Here is a 16,950-nt window from a genome sequence, read left to right as displayed (position 1 = left end):
ATCCATATAAGAGGGATTAATTCTGCAGGAGTGAGGTACAGATACCTTTATTTTCAAGAGGAGAGAGAGGGTATTCTAGGTATTCTAGACCTGTGTTTGGGGAATGATGAGCAGTGTGGTATGTCAACAGATGAGGCTGGGGGTGTGCTGTAAAGAATATCATATGCATTCATGACCATTCATCCCACTTTCCCAGGACAGTCCCAGTTTATAGCTGTTGTCCTGGAATCTTGTTCAGTTAATGTCTCCCTTCACTCTCTAGAGTGTCCTGATTTCTATGACAAAGTGTATGATTACTTCACTGATATAACTAAGACAAAGGTGTTTCAATGTTTCTTGAAGTAACAAGGAAAACTACCAGAGACTTTTGACACAGGAAAATAAATGATTCCATTGTATTTCAGAAACTCTAGTGGCAGTGTGTAAGATGTAGCAGAGGAGAAACCCAAGGCAGGTAGATTTGTTAGGAATCTAATTGAATAGTCTAGGCAGGGCTTTTACATTTTGTGTTATACTTTAGTAAATCCTGACAATGAACCTAAGAGGTGGCTTCTGTTATTCCCCAACTTAGTGGTAAGAAAAGTTAAACAACACATCCCAGGTCACATAGCTAGTAAGTGGCAGTACTGGGATCTGAACTCAGGTCCATCCTACTCCCCAGTCTGCTATATAATGCTGCTTTAAGATGTATTTTTTATTCTGCTATGTAAGGCTGCTCTCCTAGGGTGGGTAGCACTGAAAACTGGGAAGATGAGAGTATTTTAGAATTAAAAGAATTACAGAGATGGTGATGGATGGAAAAGACTTTGAAACTTCTAATGCGAAAAACTGGAATGACAACTACTGAAGAAGTAGAGTTTTGGGGATTAAACAAAATGATTTGGCTTTAATCATGTTATATTTTGAGTACCAGTGAATTATCCAGGAAGAGATATTTAGCAGATAATTGGAAATAGAACTCAAGAATCAGAAAAGAGGTCAGGGCAGTATATATGAGCCTGGAAGTAATCAGAATGGTAAAGAGAAGAGCTGAAGCCTTACAAGGAGATAAGATCACACAGGCAAAGAGGATATACCAAGAAAAAGGATAAGGCGGAAACCTGGGGAAGACCTACATTTAAGTAGAAATGGAAGAACCGTAGCTTGCAGAACACACTGGGAGACAGTGGTCAGGGAGAGAATGTGTGTGTCAAATAATGCAAAGAGGAATAAAGAGAAGGAAGTGTGACTTCGGATTAAAGCAAGGCGGTTCAGATGGAAGGCAGAATGCAGAACGCCCTGAGGTGAAGGGGGAGTGGGGAGGCTGACAAGGAAAGATGGGACAGAAAGCAAGAGAAGCTTCAAGATGATGCAGAGGCAAAAGAATGCTTAATGAAACGTGAGCATGTGTACAGGATGATGGGAAAGAGCCAGTTAAGAGGAAGAAACTAAGGAATATCTGATAGAGCAAGGCATTAGAGGAAGTAAATGAGGATGGGATTAACAGCATAAGAACAAGGTGAAGAGAGTAGGATGCTTCTTCCCAAAGCAGCAGACAAGGAACGGTTAAGACTGAGGCAAGTACTGAGGGTAGGGCACTTGAAGGATGAGACCACACGTGATATAGTGGAAGGCTAAGTCACATTAAAAGAAATAGGTAAAGGCTGATAGAGTAAATGGATAGGTGGTGTGTGTGTGTGTGTGTGTGTAAAACTTATATATAAATACACATGTAAAATATATATATGAACTATATATACTATATATATAAATTTATACATATAGGGAGGGCATGATGGAAATATTTTATTAATAGAAGAATACAATTAAAATGACCACTGTGTTAAATTGTATTTATTACACTCTCTTTACTGGTATTTTCTTTTTAATTACGGATGAAATGATTAGCCTTGTCCTTCCCAACGGTCCTGAAGGATACCATTTACGCCCTTGATTAAAGGTAGCTGTGTAGCTCTGACTCCCAGGGAGAAGGGTGGGATAGCAGAGAAAGAAGGGAAAGGAGACTTGCCTTCTAAAGCATATATGAAAATGTAGGTGGGTAAGCAGCAGGTTTAAGTTTGAGGCAAAAAGTGATCTTGAAAAAGTAAGGACAGAAGTTGATCCAGAATGGGTCTTATGACGCAAATGTAAATAAAAGTGGAACACTGTTGTGGCAGACAGAACTTGTTTACTCTGTGTTTTTTATTTTTCTTCTCTCCTGGCATAACCCTGATTTGGTTCAGGTACACAATGTGCCCAACTGAAACATTTTCTATCTCAGCCTCTCTTGTTGCTAGGACTGAGTAACCCAGTTATAACCAATGAAGCAGGAACAGAAGTCTGTCAGGGATTTCTGGGTAAGTTTCGCTTTTCCAAAAAAGACATGGCTCCTCTTTCCATGTCACTTCTTTCTTTCCTTCTTCTTTTATTTTTATTTTTATTTTTGCCTGGAATGCAGACAGAAGCCTGAAACTAGAGCAGCCATATTGTGACCATGAGGACACATGGTCACATGCTAATGACATTAGCACATGAAAACAAAAAACGCTGGAAAAACCTTATACCCAGAAGATACTATGGAGGTACTCTGGCAGCTCTTTAACTGCTGACCTCTGTTCTTCTTATACTAGCAGAATAATACACCCCTATTTGGTGGGTTTGTGTTACACACAACCGAATGCAAAAATCTAATATAGCTAGCATATAACATGCTTTATAAGCCAGTTTCAGTTTCAAAGCAAGGTTTGGCTTAGACTGGCCTAAGATGGAATGTTCCCTCTTTATTTTAGGGAAACTTTCATTTATATTAGTGTTCTAGGATGTCCTCCACAGTTTTCACGTGCCTCCTTTTCTACCCTTTGCCCTTTTTTGTTTACTTCTCTTTCTCCTTACAGCTCTTCTCTTTTCCCTGACCTCTTTTTCTTCTGATCTCCCTCTGGCTGAACATGGGGCTAAACATAGATATCCTGGCATGGGTAAGGAATGGTGAAAATGAGTAAGGACAGATGTGTATCTATTGGAATTAACACATCAACAAAGTACTATTATTAGGCAGCTCTAAATAGCCTAGTTAAATGGGATCAAATGGCATAATAGTTTAATGTAATACAAGAATCTACCTGTTATATTTAAGTGTAATGCATATACCTGCACTACATACAATTTCATTTCACAGACTTGTAGGATCCAGATTGGTACATTTCTAGGTAAGAGAAATGGGCAAGTAGTCTAACCATTGTGAAACTCAAGATTCCTCATCTACGAAATTAAAAAAAAAAAAAAAGGCACTTACCTTGTAGGCAACTTTTAACAATCAAATAACAGTATAATGCTTAATGCATACTAGACACTCAAAACCTACATATATAAAGGGTTGTATCATAATTTATTTAAGCATTCCCGTATTGATTATCATTTGCAATTTTCCCTACTATAAACAATACTTACTTAAACACCTTTGGCTAGATCTATTTTCTTCTGCAAACCACCAAACCACCAATATTTCTCTAGGCCTGACGGCCTGAAGAGGAAATTGTTAAGTAGAAGAGTGGGAGTACCTAGTGTTCTGGAAGGGCCAAAGTGCCCTAAAAAAGGTGGTGTCAACGAAAATCCCATAAACGGTAAACCAGAATACATGTTTGCTCTACCTTGTCAATGTCAGATACTAAAATTATTTAAAAATTTTGCCAATTTGGTGACATGTTTTAATTTTAATTTCCCTGTTACTAGTGATATTCAATATCTTATGTTCACTGGCTATTTGCATTTTTTTCTTATAAACTGCCTATTCTTAGTGTTTCCCCACTTTTTTTTACTGAATTCCTTTATATTGACTGAAGAGTTCCTTACATACTCCGGTTAGTAAACTTTTGTCTACTACATATGCTGCAATACATCCTCACCATGTCTCACCTGTTATGGTATCTACTTTTTCTTTGTAGAGAAATTTAACAATTTTAATAGTCAAATCTGATCACTTTTTGCTTTATCCTTCCTAGTACTGTCTTAAGATTTTTGCCCCCAAAGAGTATGAAAACATTTGTGTATATAACATTTAAATACATTTTTTATGATTTATGACATTTTCATTTCTGGTTGAATTTTAAAAATTTGTCAAGTTCCCTGAAAAGACCTACTGGAATTCTGCCTACAATCACACTAAAGTTGAAGATTAATTTGAAGGAAAGTACAGTATCTCATTTAGGAACACAGTATATATAGTAATTTACTCATATCTTCTTTTCATGACCTTCAGGAAAGTTTCAGGGTTTTTCTTTTTCTTAATTCCCACATACGTATTTCATGTTAATTTATTCCTTTTGTTGTTCCTACAGAATAACTTTACTCATAATATTTTAAAATTGGACATTCCTATTATATAGAAATGTTATTGATTTTCACTTGATGATTTGTACTACCGTTTAAAAATTTTTTCTTTAATGTTTATGTTTGAGAGAGACAGAGAGAGAGAGAGAGAGAGAGAGAGAGAGAGGAAGACACAGAATCTGAAGGAGGCTCCAGGCTCTGAGCTGTCAGCACAGAGCCTGATGCGGGGCTCAAACTCACAAACCGCAAGATCATGACCCAAGCTGAAGTCTGGAGCTTAACCAACTGAGCCACCCAGGGGCCCATGTACCACCTTTTTATTTTTAAACTCACTAATTAAATAATAGATTTGCTGTTGATTCCAAGACTTTCTGGGTTGATAACGATATTGGATAAAAATGACAGTTTTGTTTCTTCATTTCTAGGATTTATACCTCTATTTTTACTTGTCTTTTTATATTGGCTAGAACTTCAGTATAATGTGAAATAGTGTTGAAAATGGGTAACCTTCTTTTGCTTTTCTGACTTAAAAGAGAATGTTTCTCCTATTTCATGTAGTAACAGGTAACTTGTAAGGCCTAGAAGTCATCTGAATTTACAACACCAAGTAGTATGTACTGTCGTGTGCTATTCTTTCAGATTTTAAAATTGGGGTGATGCTAAGCTTTATAGAATGACATGGATACTTTCCTTTTCTCTGATCTACAAAGTTTAAATAATATATAGAGATTATCTCTTTTTTGAAGTTCTGATACAATTTCATCAATTTGATTCCTAACATTTTTTTCTAGGGAGTCATTCATTTCATCCAAATATTCCAATTCAGGGGCGCCTGGGTGGCTCAGTTGTTTGAGTGGCTGACTTCCACTCGGGTCATGATCTCACGGTTCGTGAGTTCGAGCCCCATGTGGGTTCTGTGCTGTCAGCTCAGAGCCTGGAGCCTGCTTCGGATTCTGTGTCGCCCTCTCTCTATGCCCCTGCCCCACTAGCACTTTGTCTCTCTCAAATAAATAAATGTTTAAAACAATCTTAAAAAAAAAAAGATTCCAATTCACTGGTATAGAATTACATGTTATTTTGTAATTCAGAAGATCTTGTGTTTTACTACCTTTCTCTTTTCTAATCTTTCTTATGTGTAATCTTTTTCCTCTAATCAAATTAGCCTAAAATTTTTTGATTTTTTTTGTACATCCTATGCTTTTTAAAAAAACTGTGTATTTCCTGTACTCAGGAAACAAAATTTCTTTGCAAATACCAATGTCTTAGATCAAGTTAGATAACTGAATTATTGAAATTTTGTGAGGTTGTGTGTATATGTATATTTACCTGAATGTTTATCTAAATATCTATCTTCTCTGATTTGTTAACTTCTGAGGCATGTGTTAAAATATACTATGGTCATGGCTTTGTCAATTTCTCCTAGAATTTCATTAGTTTCTGCTTCATATATTATAAAACTATGTTACTGAAAAGTCTGTAACTTATATTTTTGTGGAGGACTGCAATGAATAGAACATTTTCTTAATATGAAGTGCTTTTTAAATTTTTCTAGCGTTAGTATTGCCTCATTTTCTTTTTATCATCTTTCTGATAATAGTAAACATACACACAACATCTATATATTTCATCTTTTTATTCTCAATTTTTCTGTCATTCTCTTTTAAGGTGGGGTACTTATAAATAGCATATGCTGAATTTTGTTTTTACATGTTTAATGTAAATGGAATTGAACTTCCTGATGTGAATCATGATAACCAGTATGTGTGGTACGTGTGGCTCCTTCCAGGCACGTTATTTTGTGTTCTATTTACCAGGCTTTGTTCTTCTCCCTCTTTGTTAAAATGATCAAGTTTGTTTTTTTTTTTTAATGTTTATTTATTTCTTTTGAGAGAGTGACTGAGCGAGTGAGAAGGGGCAGAGAGAGGGAAAGAGAATTCCAAGCTGTTAGCGTGGAGACCAATGTAGGGCTTGATCTCACAAACTGTGAGATCATAATCTGAGCTAAAATCAAGTAGGACGCTTAACCGCGCCACCCAGGTGCCCCAAAACTGATCAATTTTTAATCACTTCTTCTTATCTCTAGACATTTGGGGTTATATCTCATATTCTCATTATTTTAATGGGTAGTTTTAATATTTTAAACCATATTCAAACCTCTTTTTGCCATTAATCAATCCTTCTGCCAAACATGACAAGAACACCATTATTCATCCCTTCTCAAACTTGTCCATGTCAGGATTTTAGTTCCAGTGTATTATTTTCTGCATTCTGTGTGAACAATTATCTTACGCATTAATATGTTTTACAGCTAGAATGCTTTGTCCATTACTTTTTTTGGACTGTGTGTTTTTCTCTGTTTCACATTACACAAAGGTTTTTACTACAGCATATATTTGAGTAATCCTTTCAAGAAAGGGCCTGTGGGTGGTAAACTGATGAAATCTGCTTCTCTGGAAAACGTCTATTTGGTTTCCTCGTTCTTTGCCTTCTGGCCACCAGAAATGCTGACAGTATTGATGAGAAATCTAATTCCATTCACATTCTTGCTATTTTTTAGGTAAGCTGCTTTCTTCTCCACTCTGAAAGACACCACATTGGTTTTCTCCTTATCAAAAATGTCACAAGGATATGTGGTCATTTTGATCGTAGTTCACATTCATCCTGTTTGATCTTTGATGGGTCCTTTCAATCTGAAGGGTCGTACATTGCTTTAGCTTGGGAAAAGTTTTTCTTCTACAATTTATTTATTTCTTCGCTCCATCATTTCTTTTCTTTCCTTGTAGATTTATTAGACGAATTGTTTCTTTTAACCTTTCTTACACAGTTTCCACCTCTTTTTGTTCTCTATTCCAGTTGATTTCACTGACTCCTTCTTCCAGAACTAAATCAGTACTCAGCTGTGGGCATTCTATTGTGCATCTACTGAATTTCTTTTGGCACTGTATTTTTAAACCTCTGAAAATATTTAAAATTTTGTAATTGCTCCTATTTCAAAGCAAGTGATATGTTCTTGCTTTAAAGATGTAGTGCTCTCGGGGTGCCTGGGTGGCTCAGTTGGCTAAGCGTCTGACTTCAGCTCAGGTCATGATCTCACAGGTCACGGGTGCGAGTCCTGTGCTGGGCTCAGTGCTGACAGCTCAGAGCCTGGCACCTGCTTCAGATTCTGCATCTCCCTCTCTCTCTGCCCCTCCCTCGCTCACACTCTGTCTCTGTCCTTCAAATAAATAAATAAATAAATAAATAAATAAATAAATAAATAAATGTTGTAAAGATGTAGTGTTCTCTTGAATTAGATTATAATTTTTAAAGTTACCTCTTTTCTTTTTCAAACTGTCTTATCCCTTTGTAATGAGTCTTTGTAGTCACCTTGAGTCTTCCCTTCCAAATTGATGCTTTTCCTCAAAAGTCTAGTCCCTCCGTAGGCTGTCCATTTTTCATTCATAATGAAGGAACTGGCTTAATTAACACACACAAGTCTGCTACCTATTAGCTGTATTTTAGACAGTTTTCTTACTCTTATTGTGCCTCAGTTTATTCACCTCTAAAAATGGGATAATAATACTTATCTCATGGAATTGTTCTGAGAATTAAATAAATTAACACAATACAAGTGTTTAGAACAATGCCAAGCACACTGCAATTGCTTGATACATAGTATTATTACTGTGGATTTCCTCTTCCATGGTGGGCTGACTGAAGTTTTCTTGTGGGTGAGGCATGACTGGTTACATGGACATGAAGTTGACAGGCAGGGAGGCAATGGCCTTATCGCTCCAAAAACAGGTGTAAGACTGACTTTGCTCTCGTGGGACAGAACTTGAGAATACTCCTCTTCTGGACAGAACTTCATTTCACCTCATCTCTGACCATCGCTGCCTCCTTCCCACAAACTCAAAAACCCTGCTGTTGTCTTAGGACTCCACATCCACACCAAAAGTCCTTTCAGGAAAGTAGGTCGTTCTCCTTGCAGTGTAATTTTTAGGTCTCTGACTAAATGTGAATGTTGCCTGCCGTTAGAGTGAGGTGGGAGAACTGGGGGCTGGAAGTACTTCTGATTTCCTGATGACTGTCTTACCCTAACTTTTCATCTGTTCACTTTAGGCTTCATATTCTGCTAGATTTTTTCTTACCAGTGCAGTTTTCTTACATGAGTGTTTCGCTCTGTGGTTTTTATTTTCTCTGTTACTGTTGATATGTTCCCATTTGCTTTCTAACTGCCAACAACTCTTCACAATTTCTGGTCAGCTAATGACATTCTTTCATTTTGTTTTTAGTGTCCATTCTCTTTTAAAGAATGTGTTTCTGTCTTTTAAATAGATTTGGGCCAAAGAAGAGGGGTGGATGCTAGTACTCACCCCTCTAACTTGAGTGAAGACATATTTTTCATACTAGTTACCACACTAGTATCTACTGATCACAAGCATGAGACCTATTTAAGCACTCAATCTACTTTTAGAGGGAGACACACACATTTATGTGTATTATACACATTTTAAATCTCAATAAATTTAATCAAGGACTTATTTTGATTACCATTTAAAATGCAAAGCAAAAAAAGGCATTAACACATTGAGTATTCTCATAACTATATATAATAGTTCTATGTATATGTATGTATGTGTCATATAGGTATAATGATACAGAATTAATGTAGAGACTAAAGTAGAATCATTTTATTCTTATTTTCTTTTAATAAATAGAAGAATACCTGAAAGGGTTATAGTCCATGTTCCCAGCATTTCTCAAGGCTTCTTACCAAATATGCTCTTATTGTCCATAATTTTACCTATCGATTTGTATAATGTATTTTGAGGAAAAAATTCAATATCAGCCATTCTTGCTTTTTTCCCCCCTTATTATTGAACTACCAAGACTAATACAGCACATCACTAAGCAAAAAGTGCTATTTACTATGCAAAAGGCACAGTCAGTGATTGGCATCTAAGACCAATTGATCTACCCATTACCGCTATCTCCCTACCCCCACTAGCACTACTATGAAGCTATTGATTTAAACACTGTCGATCGGTTTCCATTTTCTGATTTTGGGCAGGCCAATTAAGAAAGTGAGTAATTGTGATTACATTGCTTCAGGATCAATTACATTTGATGCAAGACAAAGTGTTCTTTTTGGAACATATAAAAAATAACTTTTGATCTAGTATGCTTATTTATTATTATTTATTTATATATTCACAACAGAAAAACATTAGTGTAAATGCTTATAACAGCTAAGGCTATTTTCTATATAAAATAAACTCATAGTTTTCCTAAAATTCATTGAAAAGAAATTGAGAAAAAATTGTTCATATACACTCCCCAATGTAAGACAAAAAAATCAAACACTACCTACATACTTATCCCTAAAGGTATGTAGTTAATTATAAAAGATAAAATGCAAGAAAACGTCCAATGGGTTACAGAGGAAAGAAATCTTTGTAATGATAATATATTTAAAGAGCCCTGCCTCATTATATAGAAATCTAGCAGGTTCTTCATATAAACTGATAAGAAAAAATAATTTTTTTTAGTTCTTAGTTTTGTCCTAACTTGGTCCACAAGCTTTGTCATTGGACTCACATTGTTGAAATCATTAAAATGAATATACCTCTGGTGTTGGAGGCAAATCTATTTAGAGTGATGTTACTCATAGTCCTGTGCTCAGTAATATTGATCTCTGTTGTTTGTCTAATAGAAAAATAATAAACAATTACTAGGCAATGTTGGGAAAAGTAATCAGTTTTTATATATCACTAATATAGCAGACCTCCCAAAACATAAAGGTGATGATCTGCATAAAATCAATGTGTTATGCTACATTGCTTATATTCATCATTGCAGGTTTTCAGCAATAAATGGTACAATATTAGGCCTGAATTACTGGTAAACTGAAAAGGCATATGGAAAAGAAAAGTTCACTATACTTAAATTTATTTTAAAACGTCTATTCCTAAACTTGCTGATTTTTATTGTAGCAAACAAATTCTGTTGTAAACTAGCTAAGATTTAGATAAATAAAATGTTTCAATTCTTTTTAGAATAAAATCAAAGCAACTTCAAATCAAAATAACAAATCATATCCTCGATCAGAAAAACGTAGGAGTTCAAAGGTAATTCTGAAAGATGGATGAATACAGCTTTGTATTAATTTGCTAACAATTCCTAGACTTTATCAGAAATTTATAAAACATTATATGAAAACAGTAACTATAATGAAACCTAAACCTAGAAAAGCTCTTTTGAATAGTATTCACCCATGAAACCTTTGCCAACTGTATAAATGTTCTTCAAGTTTTAACAAAGGCAGTTTATAAATTAAAGTAAAAAGGGAAAAATGTATGGGTGTTAGGTACTGACAGAATCAATAACTGTTCACTTATGAAGCTCAAGATAATATAAAAGATATTTCAAAACATATCTTTTCTGGCCTATTCACTATTATTAAGGTTTTTAATTTCTCCTGAATTTTCCTCATTAATTTTCTAAAACTGTAGAGTTAAGTAAAAAAACATTCAGCAGTAGCTTCTTACTTTAACCAACAAACTGTGAATTTCAATCATATATGGCAGACTGTAATGGCTAAGCTGGGTAACAATACTAAAAATACATATGCCGTAAACAATGTGTACAACTATTCTACGGCAGTGTAAACATTGCCAAAGAAAGACATGTTTGTTTAAATGGTTTCTCTCTCAAAGAAAAAAGCTGCTGAAAGCCTGCTTTTTGATGTGCTATCCTTTACAGGTAATATAAAATATAGGAGAACAATTGAACTTACCACAACTGGAAACTGGCAGTCTGAGTAGAATCACAAAAGTCAATACCCATTGAAACGGTAATGGATCCCTCAGGCTCAAGAGATTCTAGGAAATAAGATAATTTAGACATGAAACCATGGAGGATGTGAAAAGGAGGCAGACAAATCCCTGAAAACTTACATCGTGTTTGTAGTTTGGTTAAAACAGTCAAATTTAATGATGGCTTATAAGAACAACTTCAAACTAAGAATATTAAAGCAAATTACAATTTCATGATTTTGCTCAAAGGCTTTCTTTTCACAACTCAAGTCTGCACATACTTCAAAGAACACATCCTGTTTCAGAAATATACCTCATCCTGAGAAATTTCATGTTTTACAGTATTGTCCTTATTGTTACTGAAAGTGAGAAAGAAATGTATTCCTGTTTGGAACAGCTGTAAAGGACTCACTTGGTGCTTTTAAGAGATTATGTACTTAAAATTGTGGAGTATTTACTCTAGATATAAAAAGTAAATTTAAAAAATTTCCCAAATTCCAACTAGAAATAAAAATCCAAAATTTAAAAATGCAAATTAAAGCAGAGCTGAAAAAAGAAATTAATTTGTATTCAGAAATTAACCAAGACAACTGGCATTATAGGAACCCAAATAAGTCTAAGTGCATGATTCAAAGACTTATTGGAAGAATATTTAGGAGTGGATTAGGTTATCATGAAAAAACAAATAAAAGGGTTTGGAATTTCTGAAGATTCATTTTTCGATTAACCAAGAATGGGAAATAGCTGTATCAATAGACAATACTGGTACTTTTCAATTGGCAATGCTAAAAAGACAAACAACATTTTCTTCTGCTATGACTCTAAAGTTTGGCTACACATGAGACTAGTGAAGGATTTGAAATATATACCTATTTAGTACAAATATTTATATATAAGTTATATATTTAAATTGAAACCATCCACTTCTAATCTCCACTTTGCTCAAAGTGTTCAGTATAACTGCAGTCATACTGTACAGAAGCTTTCTATTTACCTTTATTCTGTATATATCTTATTATAGTTTTATTTCAGCAAGGGCACTCTAATCCAGTAGACTATGACTATCGAAGGGCTTATCGATAAATATGGTTTGCCATTTAATGCTAACCATGACAGAAATGATGGAACAGACAGGACAAAGAAGAATTCAATAAGGTTATTATATTAAGAAGTATGCTTATGTTTCATAGGTTCAATGAAGATCAGACCTTATAGGAAGGTACTTGTTTGACGTTGATTTTAAAATGTTATGAGTTTGCTAGTGGTAGATGTATGTTGGTTTGCTGATTCTGATTTGAATTTCATTTGTTTATAAACCTAAAATTTATCAGGATGCTACACAAGTACCAGAAAACTTGTTGCCTAAATCTTTAGCAAACAGGCTTTATTGTAGAGCAAATAACTGTAATGATACTTTTCTTGCATTTCTTCTAAAGCTACACCTTATCAGTTCACAGCTCTGTTAGTTACACTGATTAGTCATATTTTTAAATTTCTTTTTAATGTTTTTACTTATTTTTGAGACAGAGAGAGACACAGCATGAGCAGGGGAGGGTCAGAGAGAGAGGGAGACACAAAATCGGAAGCAGCCTCCAGGCTCCGAGCTCTCAGCACAGAGCCCGGTGTGGGGCTCGAACTCACAGTCTGCGAGATCATGACCTGAGCTGAGGTCGGACGCTCAACTGACTGGTCCACCCAGTTGCCCCTGATTAGTCATATTTTTTATGATGAGTAAATCCTTAAGGCTTTCTTCCCCCATAGATATACTGGGGTTTGGTCTTTTTGCAGCTGACACATTGGTAGCAAATGCTGTCATCTCCAAAACATGATGGTATTCGTGATTTAAATCTCTCTACATCATGTATCCTTGTATTTCGTTTGACAAAGTGACAGTTCTCAAGATGCCTTGTTGACAGCCCTTTGACTCAGTTTGGTACCATCTTCATTCTTAAGATAATTAACTGTGAGCTTCGCCCCACACTAATTCTGGAGGACAGCTCATGATCAATGGCATGTTTTATTACATGAATGCTTCAAGAGCAAAGTGATCAGCATAAAATTATTCATATAATGGATTTATATTATTTGAAGCCTACTACACTGGGAAAGTTTACTCAATTAGGCATCTGTATTTGGATACAGCTTCTGAATCAGTGCTATATACACAAAAGGGTTATACAGAAATGGCTGAAAAACATGGGCTTTATTATACCATACTATTAATAATGGAAAAAGAAATCACACAGGCTGGCAGAGACTTTGATGTGACACTTGTACAATAACTAGTAAAATATTAGCTGAACTCAAACTTGCCAATTGTTAACATAAAGCCAGTGTATATAGTGCTTACAGCTTAAGGCGTGTGTGTGTGTGTGTGTGTGTGTGTGTGTGTGTGTTGTGCGTGTGCATGTGTGTGTGTTTTAAATCTCTTAGGTACTTGGTCTCTTTGGGAAAAATGGCATGGCACATTACTCCTAATACTCTTGTAGAGAATACAGTTTCATGCTAAAGGCAGGGCAAAATCCAGACAAAAGTCACTGTATATTATAGACAAAAAGAAAACAGATTGGTGATAAATAAGAAAGCTGCTGGACTCCTTAACATATGCATATGTGCTTATTAAATAAGTATTTCGGTTTCCTCATTTCACAAAAAGATTAAAATACAGTATTTTTTCTTTGTTGCATTAAGATGTTTTTGGAGGACTAATTAAGATATACTCTGTAACTCTACTGTCATCTATTGATAACAGACTAGGTAGTGTTACTGCACAGGAAAGAACTCTGTTTCTTGAGGGTTTCAATAAAATGCCAACAAAAGGAATAAAACACTATGGTCATAAAAATCTGCCTAAGAAAAGAAAAGAAAAAAGAAAAGAAAAGAAAAGAAAAGAAAAGAAAAGAAAAGAAAAGAAAAGAAAAGAAAAGAGAAAAGAAAAGAAAAGAAAAGCCTATGGCTAGTACTGAGGCAATGGTATACATTCATATTTTATTTCCGTGTTAAGGCCATACTATGAAATTTATTATATTTATTTCTTCTATTCTACATAGGCCAATAAAAGGTCAACTCATCAACTCATTATGCCAACTCAAAGAAATGTTAATACTGTTCTACTGTTTTAACCTTTGAATAACATTTTCAACCTTCAGACAATTCATTTATCAGCTGCTTGACATTTCTTACAACTAAACTAATTTTTTAACTAGGTAAAAAATGTTGGATTTTAAGCAATAAAAAAAGAACACAAACTGGGATATTTTAGAACTCCTTGGCAATGTAATGACTTCACAAAATAATTAAATAAAAATCAGGATACTCTGTATTCATTAAATTGTGCCTTAATTACCAAATTATTTTTAAAAGTATTAAGTGGGTTATGAAATCAAGTCACTTTAACTCTACTTTGGTTGCTTATAAACATCTACCATATGTCATCTGTTAGGAATTATTTTATTCCTTTGTGTAAAAATATAACACAATATATGACTTCCTGTGCTGAATGACTCATGAAAACTTACAGGAGAGAATTCAACAGTGTCAAAAAGCTCAGGTGAAGATGAAGAAAAACAGAATAGTTACTTGAAATAATGAGTAAAAGAAGGCACAGTTCCCTGCTTAAAAGGCTTTGAGCACCTAAAGTATTACAAAAAGGAACTATCTGGAACTGGATAGTATTTCCAGGATTCAATGACAGAAACCTTCTATCAGTTTTAATTGATATTATTGCCTGAAGTTTCTCCCAATGAAACTCTAGGACTGTTTCCACTTACATCAAACAGAAAAAATAGAGGTAAACATTAATTATAATCTTTAAACTCAAAATAACACACAATTGTTACACTTAATTTTTTTTAAAGTATTATTTCTGGCAAAATACTTAAAAAATGGAAGAAGATGACAGTTGGTGAGACTGTGATACAATGAGCACAGAGATCAGGTGGAAGGCACAGGCTGCATATAAGGGCAGCCTCCTCTACACCAACTGGTGCTGTTGTATGTCGGAATAAAGGCACAATACTGCCAGATCTTGTGCTTTTTTCCAAGAAAAGTGAGGTTTTTGGGTTTGTTTTTTAATTTAAAAACATCTTGATTTCTATTTTTTAAAATTCTTTTCTTTTTAAAGAGTTTCTTCTTATTTATTTATTTGTTTATGAGAGAGACGGAGGGAGACCGGGAGAGAGAGTGCAGAGTCTGAAGCATGGTTTGAGTGAACCTGAAGCAGGGCTTGAACTCATGAACTATGAGATCAAGACCTCAGCCAAAGTCGGATGCTTAAATGACTGCATCTGCCAGGCACCTCAAAACATCTTGATTTCTAAATGGTAGCGAAAGATTAAAAATATTTTAAAACATGAGGTGTATAAATACTAGTAATATACTATCGACTATTTTTTTTAAGTTAATTTATTTTGAGATTGACAGAGTGTGTTACGCTCAATGGATAGGCAGAGAGAGAGAGAGAGAGAGAGAGAGAGAGAGAGAGAGAGAGAGAGAGAGAGAAAATCCAAAGCAGGCTCTGTGTTGTCAGCACAGACCCTGAGACAGGGCTTAATCTCACAAACCGTGAGATCATGACCTGAGCTGAAATGAAGAGTTGGACGCTTAACCGACTGAGGCCACCCTGGTGCCCCTACTATGGGCTACTTTACACTGTATACCTGGAAAGGAAGACAAACAGAATAGTATAAGTCCTCTCAGCCTTTGCTCTCCTCACTTTGCAATTTATGGAATGTAAAAGGAAACAGGGAAGGGGAGCTATGACTCAAAAAGGCAGACTAAACTCAGGCAGGGAATGAAGTTGGCCAGGAAGAGAAACAGAGGGAAGGTGATGAAGACAGGTAAAATGAGAGGCAATTTTGATTCTTGAGATCCATCCTTTCATCAGTACTGGTACATATATGTTACCACTGCTGGCACCCAATTCACTAAGGGCAAAGAAGTGTATTCATTTTGTATAATAAATTCAGTTTAAAAAAGGACACAAATGTAAACTGACTATACTGACAAATATAGTCAATAAAATAACATGTATTCTACTTTACTTTTAAAATAAATGTATTTAATTATCAAACATAAAGTTTTAAATGAGAATTAATATTTACCTATTGTATTAAAAACATGCATTTGCATGCCTACGGGAAGTCTTTTCCCGCCTACGTGGATATTTTCTATCTTTCGATCAGTAGTATTATTCAATGTTATTTGTACAGAGACCATCTTATCACCAAAAATACAAGGTTGCCTTGGAAAGAAATAATGGGCAGCTAGTCCTTTTCCACTCATTCGATGAAGCAGCACATGAGTTTTCACTGGTACAAAGACAGGAGTACTGACCTATTGCACATTGGAAAAACAAAGAAAGATGAATTAGTAAATATAGTTATTCTCTTTGAAAATTGTAGGATATTAACTCCTATTTTCCCTTAAGTATTACATAAACCACGATAACAAATATCATACTCACAGATATTAAATCAGAAATTATATAAAAATATAAAGAAAATGCCTCCAAAACAGCATTAAAATTTTTCTATACTCAACATATATTAAAATATTTTGACAATATATACCTAATAAGAAGAGAATAAGTATATGGGCATGGGGCATTAAAGACACGTGTTGAGATGAGCACTGGGTGTTATGTGTAGGGGATGAATCACTGGATTCTACTCCTGAAATCATTACTGCACAATATGCTAATGTGGATGTAAATTTAAAAAAAAATTAATTAAAAAAAAGAGAATAAGCTGTCTGTCATATATACAATTTTTTTTTAGAATTTATAAACTTTTTTGTTAGTTTTTTCCCTAGGTAAACTATATTTGGGCATCTTGCTTATTTTCTTTAG

General features: G+C 34.8%; 1 protein-coding gene across 5 annotated transcripts in view; it reads right to left on the bottom strand.

Moving 5' to 3' along the window:
- Positions 1–16,950, bottom strand: part of AP3B1 (adaptor related protein complex 3 subunit beta 1) — a 267,617-nt gene that overhangs the window by 19,890 nt on the left and 230,777 nt on the right. For all 5 annotated transcript variants that reach the window (XR_009261343.1, XM_058729003.1, XM_058729014.1 and 2 more), the window contains 2 exons: positions 16,205–16,436; positions 11,084–11,168 (listed from right to left, as the gene is read on the bottom strand). Coding sequence is in view for 4 of the 5 variants with exons in the window: in XM_058729003.1 (XP_058584986.1) it covers positions 11,084–11,168; positions 16,205–16,436 (317 nt within the window). In the remaining variant the exon portion in view is untranslated. The remainder of the gene's footprint in view (positions 1–11,083; positions 11,169–16,204; positions 16,437–16,950) is intronic.

Source organism: Neofelis nebulosa, chromosome 1, assembly GCF_028018385.1.
Source record: "Neofelis nebulosa isolate mNeoNeb1 chromosome 1, mNeoNeb1.pri, whole genome shotgun sequence".
In the NCBI taxonomy this organism is placed as follows: Eukaryota; Metazoa; Chordata; class Mammalia; order Carnivora; family Felidae; genus Neofelis; species Neofelis nebulosa.
The sequence above is the reverse complement of the archived record's forward strand: the minus strand, read 5'-3'. Positions and strand labels throughout refer to the sequence as shown.